The sequence below is a fragment of the Coregonus clupeaformis genome, chromosome 12, assembly GCF_020615455.1.
Source record: "Coregonus clupeaformis isolate EN_2021a chromosome 12, ASM2061545v1, whole genome shotgun sequence".
In the NCBI taxonomy this organism is placed as follows: Eukaryota; Metazoa; Chordata; class Actinopteri; order Salmoniformes; family Salmonidae; genus Coregonus; species Coregonus clupeaformis.
In genome coordinates, this window is record NC_059203.1 from 38,689,646 (window position 1) to 38,697,298 (window position 7,653).

The following is a 7,653-nucleotide window of genomic DNA, read 5'->3' on the forward strand; positions in this document are numbered from 1 at the left end:
AATATTTTTCTCTGAAGCTGGGGTGACTTAAGGGGAAATACAAAATAAGCTTTACTCACTTGTCCTTTAGATTTTTGTGAAAACTTTCAGGTGTAGCAGACAGCATTGTAACCACATGCACCAGGTTTTAAAAGCATAACTGCAATCCAGTCTAGAATGAAATCCAGGATCACCTCCTTTACTTTTTTTTTCAAGGATTTGTTAACTTCTGGTGAAAAATGGATTTCAGATGAGAAACTGCACTGTTCACCGCCAGGGCAATTATGAGACATCCTGTCCTATTATCCTTGTCTGGTTAGTTTAACTGAATTGGCACACTATTACCAAAGCCCAGAGATCTCTGCTAGTATTTCAGTTGACAAGCTATTTAATATAGCTATGTTAGAACAAGCCATCTACTCTGGGACAGGCAGATTTAATTATTATAAAGACACGTAAGATCATACAAAGATCATGCGATCTCAAACCTCGATCTTTGGCAGTTAACCGTATGTCCATTACTGTGTACATGCCATTACGTTTACAGAACAAACTGTTTTTACATCATAACTCAACACATGAGTGAAGTCGCAGGCACATTTTTAAATGGAAGCTATTGTGAGAAGTCAGAAGCTAGAGTTTTGTGCTGTGCCATCGGCCTGATTTGTGGAACGACAAAGTCATGTCTATGTAGCTAGTTGTCGGATTGGTGACTGATGTGAAACGGCTATAATTAACTCATAAAAATAACTCCCCTAATGTATCTATTACATTTTTGTTACTGCTTATTGAAAGTAAAACCCAGGGCCAAGTGTTCTGTCCTCAAATATATGATGAGCCAACATCCTCAAACAGTGAAAACCTCAGGGATTAAGGCACAATAGACAGATTTAAAGAGAAACAGATTGAGAGACCCTGCCCTTCGATGAATTGGTGTGAAACGATGCACAACTTCCACGTCAGTTCAATAATCAAACCATTTGATTACATTCTAAATATTATTTCTCTACTTTGAACAGTAATTACATATCCGTTCACAAGGCATTACATTTGGAACAGCATTAGATTAATATTAATGCAACCATGGCCTGTAATTCAGTACAATGTAAGTGCTATGAAATAGTAAGATATTTTCGGACATTTTCTTGTAGTCCACTTCAAAGCAACATTCATTTTTTTTGTAGGTAAAATTAATTAAAATATCAAATAGTGTAGATACAGGGCTGTCAAAAGAAACCACCCCCCAAAAAATAAACATTCACCAAACTTTTATCCCCACAAAGAGGCAATTATGAGGTAAAGAGTGTCACATTTATTAAAAAAATTAATCCCACAGCAGATTTTCCAGTCTCTCATACTTCATCTGTGTCATGAGTAGGGCCCATAGTTTTGCTTGACCATGGAAAACTCTGGGCCCTAATCGAGCTATAAACCATACAGGCTTCCAAGTTCATTTACTGTGCAGACCAAGAGATTGGGTAAAAGAGTAAGGCAACTACTGCCAAAACCAATCAGGACCTAACTGACCCCTTACCATCAGTCTCTTCAAATCGCTCAATGTAAGTGCTTTTTTGAATTCACAAGTGTTTATTCATCAAGTTCCTTTGATCAAAGCCTTGTTGTGGAAAATAAAATACAAACTATACATCTTGGTAGCCAAAGTTGACCAAAGGGATCTAAATGAGTCATGATTCCAATGATTTCTTTTACCGTCAGTACTCTATAAAAACAATTACAAGTCCAGTGAGAGAAAAGGAAAATCATTGAACGAGGATAAACATTTCAGTCACTTCTGAAGAATCACGTTTTCAATCTCAACCACCGAGGACTGTGGACAACCACACACTACTCATTCATGCCTTAGCAGCAGGTTACAATCTCGTGCACATGTACTTATCACATTTAATCTTTTAAATGCCTGAAAGTGCTTTTTTAAACATGTCTATTTCCTTTTTGGACGATGTAATACAATTTATATCAACATGATTAGGCTACTTAAGAAATGAGTGAATGTGCAAATCAAACCTAGTGATTAGTGAAGGGCAATCTAGGATTCAGCGTGGGTAGGCTATTTAGCAGGGGCAGATGGGGTATTTCATGTTACATCGTCAAAATGACATCTTCTCATCCATAAAGATATGTTGGCAAGACATGGCTGTTGTTACTGCATGTCCCCCAGATCAACGTCTTGAAAGGCACAGTACAATGAATATACAATTGTTTTAGGTCTCACTTGTAAATAATATTGTTGTTTAGGTTTGTTTCATAGTACACAAGGACCTTCTAAAATTGCCAACAATCTTATCCCCACCCTTCGTTGAAGTCAACTCCAAAAGAGTTGCAGTGGCTCTCTTATTTTGTGGAATCAGTTTTACAAATGTTTGATTATTTCTTTCAACATACTGCATAGAGAAATGTGCAGGCCATAAATGTCGTCTTCTATAAAATAGTTCAATATAAATGATATCTCGGCAGGTATCTCAGTGCAACAAACGCAATTAAAGGAAACAAAACAAACATACTGTACCCCACGACATTCACACTGCTAAAAGCCTTCAACTCTCTTAACTTAAACAAAATAACAAACATACACACCTATACACAAACTGAAATTGGAAAGTGCACTCCTCATTGAGGCTAACCCCTCAAATCTCTTCTAACCATTTAACTTGGGATCCTGGGTCTGGTCTGCACCGCAACTTATTAAAATATGACCTACAGTACTATACACCATCTACACACAATCTTAAACAACACTGTCTGCCACATCCCCAGGGACTAGGTGTGACGGAATGGAATAGATCTGTTAAAATGTGCTTTTCAAATAGAGCTTTGCTAAACTGACAAATTCCAAGGAAGCCTGACTGTTCTTGTTTTTTTCCACAAGATATATCTTGGTTAAAATATTGATTAAAGTGCAGTAGAGGAAACAACTCAATGTCACAGATCTAACCCACATTGTCTAGATGGTAGCATCACTGTTTTGTGCACCCGGTTATTACCCGGATAAGAGAGGAAAGGTAGACCACAGCAGAGAAAGGCACTTTGAGGATAAAAAAGTGCATTCACTATCTTTACTTCAGAATAAAATCAATTTGAAAGTGCATTTCCTCGTTAAGAATTCATCCATTTTGAAAAGTGCATTCAGAGTGGTGAGGATTCTCCCTTTCCTTTTTAAAAAGTGATTCAATTGAGCTAATGTGCCTATTTGAAGTCGTGGTTTATGTGATAACAGTATCAACGCTTGTGCACAAATAATTTACAAAAAGCAGTTCCGTACTACCCATCCCACTCTGCCCCCTATTGTGATGCAGACCAAACCCAAGCAGGCCCTTCTGAGTAAAAAAAAAACTAAGTACAGAGGCCCGTCCAGCCATCCCTCAGCCTCAGCCTAGCAGGTGCTCCCCGCGGACAATGTGCGAGGAGAACTCGTAGCGGTCCTGGCTGCGATGGCCGCAGATGTTGCACTCGAAGGGCTGGCGGAAGCCGTGGCAACCCATGTGGATGGTGAACATGACGTGGTCCAGGAAAAGCACGCGGCAGTGCTCACAGCGGAAGGAGCGCACCGCGTGCCCCTCTCCGTCCACCACCCGAAACGCCTCCCTGGAGGTGGGGGAGCCTGGGGCCGGGGGGATGGCAGAGTTGTCACCCTCTTCCCTGTCTTTGGAGTGGCTTGGGCTGTGTCTGTGTCTGTCCCTGCGGTGCAGTAGGGGCGGAGGGGGAGGGTGGTGGTTGGAGTGGAGGTGGTGGTGATTATCGTTGTTGTGGAGAGGCAGGGCAGGCGCCACACTGCTTAACATTTCGTCCGGCATGCTCTCAGTGTCTGTGGAGTCCTGGCAACCGTTGATAGGCGAAGGGGCATGGCTACGGGCAGGAGGTAGGTCCTCGTGGCCCTCTGCAGCCTCCCTGCCCCCCACTCCTGTGGACCCTAGGCCAGCCCCGGCCCCCGTGCAGTCCAACCTCGGCCCCAGCGGCACCATGGGGGTGTGAGCTGAGCTGATGACTGGCCGGAGCTCCGATAGGCACGAGGGGTGAGGGGGGGGCAGCTGTAGGGGTCGGAGGCCTTCAGATCCACCACCTCCTGGAACCCCCAGGTAGCCTCCTCCCAGGCCGGTGTAGTGTGGCTGCTCCAGACCACCGTGGTGTGTCTCCCCGTCCTTGTCAAAGGCAGCGCTGAGCTCGAAAGGCATGTCAGCCAGATTGTGGCGCATGTGCTTCTGTCCTGCAGGGCAGATAGAAGACATGGAATCACACTGTACCACAACTCAGAGAGAAACTAGTGCTGTGCAGGTAGGTCTTTTTTAAACAGACACCTGATCTCATCAATGATGTTGTTCCCTTTGTGTTACCTGTGTCTTTGCTCACCCCACCCTTTACACATTCCAATTAAGTGCTGACCTACAAATTTCTGTGGTGTGGATCTCTTGCGTTTGGTGATGCTGTTGGCCAGCTGATCGATGAACGTCATCTTGTCTGAGGAAGGTTGCAGCAGGGTTTCAGGCATGAACTCCAGGTCCCTCAGCTCCTCTCCTATAGAAGACATGATCACACCATAGATAAAAGCATTAACATGCAGTGTGTATGTATGAATGTGATTTAAATTTAAAAGTTATCAAGGCTCTATAGGTTGCTCTGTGTGCGTGTGAGTTTGTTCGCCACTACCTTGAGTGTGAGCGCTGGCTGGCTTCTGTGTCTCCAGGCTCTGTAGGTAGCTGTGGCAGCGTTCGCGGTGCTCTTCCAGGGTGCTCTGCTGCTTGTAGCTGCGGCCACAGTAACTACACTTATAGGACTTTCCCACTGTGGGAGACGACACTGGAGACAAAGTCAACATACCGTAAATACAGTACATATAGAACTGTGTGTGTGTGTACTTTGCTCAGGAATTGACGGGCTCAACTCAGACCCTCTTTTCTTCACCCAAGTGTGTGCGATAATTTGTTTGTACAGTATGTGTATGCCTCTCACCCGAGTGAGTGCGGAGGTGGCCTGTGAGAGCGTCCCGTCTGCGGCATGCGTAGCTGCAGAAGGGGCATTTAAAGGGCTTCTCCCCCGAGTGCAGCTTAATGTGACGCAGCAGGTTCCCCTTCTGGGTAAAGGAGGCTCCACACTGATTGCACTGGAATGGCCGCTCACCTGGAGGAGGCACATACCAGTTTACACACCCTGACCCCGTACAAACCAGTTTGAGTAATTTGAAATCAGTTTCACTGTCAACCTGGTTTCGTGGCAGATCTGCTCCACAAACGAACCTCATCTTTATGTATAAAGGACTAATCAATCACTCAATTAATTGGTCAGTCACCTGTGTGGCTGCGTTTATGCACCATTAGGACGTTGGGCCCAATGCAGATCATCCCACAGATGTCACACTTGAGTTTCCCATTGGGCAGCCGGATGGCACCTCCTGGTGACATGGGCTCCGGACTGGCCAGCTCCCTGTAGCCGCCTCCTGCCTCTCCTCCCTGCTCAGAACCCCCCTCTTCCACCTTGTCCCCTTTCTCATCCTCTGGCCCTGTACCATGGCCCGCCTCCTCATCACTGTATAGTTCCACTTTGATGGAGTTGGCTGGAGCGAGACGGGGAATAGACCAGGAGAGGGACATATGATGAGTAGAGACACGGCTGTGCTTGCTAAAGTAGAATAAAAACATCTGAGCCACAAAACCAACTACCATACTCTCCCTTGGGAATAATAAAGTTTACTACTTCTACAACAAAGGAATTGACTAATTGGAACTGACCACTAAGAGAGCGGCTGGGGGAAGTGTGCTGGCTGTTGGGGGTGCTCACTGTGGGGCCTCCCACAGCCCCTGAAAACTCCCTCTCCATCGAAGAGTCTCCACTGCCTGCAGTCCACACACACACACACACACCTACTTACAGTCCATTCAGTCATCTCAATAATGTCACAACCATAAGGTCAGTAAGTCCGCTAATACAAAGGACTGTCCATGCCCTGCCCTCCATACCTGACATGTAAGGATGGCCATTGCAGTCGTCATCCATTCTAACACCAGCTAACTGAAGGAAAAACAAACAGGTAGAGGAGAGCCTCTAAATCATCAGTTCTTCCTTCTGTACACACATTTACAGTTCCAGGAAATGCAGAGTAGCTGAAAATTCCTGAAGTGCAACTGGCCCTCATTGAGCCAAGCCCAGCAATTTCAAGGGACATGAAATGGAGTGAGAGACAATGGCCTTTTGTTGAACACTTGGCTATCAATTTCTTCAAGACAGTGGACTAGGCCTATACTGTCTGGTTTAGGATAGTTGGTTGGTAGAGCTAGATTGCAATACAAGCAAATATGCTACCAGCCAAGTACATCAAAATTCAAAGACTAACTGGGCAAAACCAAGATACATTTGGCTAAGTTTATGTGCAGAAGAGTCACTAAATACTCAGTCAATGTGTATGGAAATATCTAGCTAGCTAGCTAGCTACGTTACTTGTTTACAGTGTGACAGCCTAAAAAGCTAGCTACTTTTATCGATACATTGGTTATGCAAGTTGTTTTAATCACCAAACAAACTGACTTCCTTCTTGCTAGGTACTGTACATAGTTAGCTAACGTTACCTTGCTATATGTTCACTTTGGTGGGGGTTGTAACCTGCACTACGTTAGCAAAAATAATATTTGGTTAGCACAGATGAAAGGGTTAGCTAGCTAGTTAAGATCTTTGACGTTAGTCAGATGGCTAATTAGTTTGGCTAGCTTGTTGGCACATGCTAGCAAACTGAGCTCAGCGACCAATAGCTAGCTAAAGTTAGCTGTCTGGCCAGCCTGACAACTGACAAACTAGTTAACGAACGTTATTAGCTAGCCAATTGCTTTTATGTAGTTAACGTTGGCTAACTAGCTACCTACCAGAGTCAGAAAGACCGACAGTGACAGTTCGATATAACAAAAACAAAATAGTAAGGAACATAAAATACTACTGCTAACGATGCCTAGCTAAATCATATTGATAGCAAACATTGTAGATACAAGTGTTTAATCTCTATTCCACGTTTTAGCATGTCTGGCTGGCTAGTTACGTTAATCATGTTTGTTAAGTGGTTGCTATGGTACCCACCGCACAGAAACATGCACTAATGCTAGACAGCTAATCAGTTGGCTAGCCTATCTGGCTGATGTCATCGTCAGTTATAAACCTAATTAAAAGCACTTAAACAAAATATCTGTAGAAACACCATATACACAAATCTTTTTTGAAAATCTTCCGTACCTGTCACGATAGGCCTCGATTCTGGGATGTTATGTTTCTGGTTCTCCGCTTGTTTTCTCTTGCGACGACAGCATCTCCTGGCAGCATTTACCTCGAATCATAAACAATTTCCGGTCCGTGAAACACCGGGATACAGACTGGCTTAATCCAACTCCCATGGATTCTCATCAACAGAATGTCGAGTGTATCCGGTTTGTGGCTCAGCTAAGGACTTTCATCTTCCCCCACTGACCCACGTGTTGCACATGACATGTCACATATGACCTAGTCCTACATAGTCCAGTTTTTTCATGCCGAGGAAAAAGATTATAGCCTACAATAATCAAGTCGTTGAGAAGAAGTATAGTAAAATCGATTGGAGGATAAAATATAAATCATAAGACTGCAAAAGAGAAGAGTCACTGGAAATGTCTAATAATGCAGATTGACATCAACCATTTATACTGA

General features: G+C 43.9%; 1 protein-coding gene across 1 annotated transcript; it reads right to left on the reverse strand.

Moving 5' to 3' along the window:
• Positions 1–1,398: 1,398 nt before the first annotated feature.
• LOC121577611 (zinc finger protein Eos) lies at positions 1,399–7,416 on the reverse strand. The gene is made up of 8 exons (XM_041891349.2): positions 7,207–7,416; positions 5,949–6,000; positions 5,721–5,825; positions 5,282–5,545; positions 4,945–5,112; positions 4,642–4,791; positions 4,378–4,509; positions 1,399–4,201 (listed from the first exon to the last, which is right to left on the reverse strand). Exons 2-8 carry the CDS (start codon positions 5,983–5,985, stop codon positions 3,366–3,368), a joined length of 1,692 nt encoding a protein of 563 aa, XP_041747283.1. The 5' UTR covers positions 5,986–6,000; positions 7,207–7,416; the 3' UTR covers positions 1,399–3,365.
• Between the last annotated feature and the right edge of the window lie 237 nt (positions 7,417–7,653).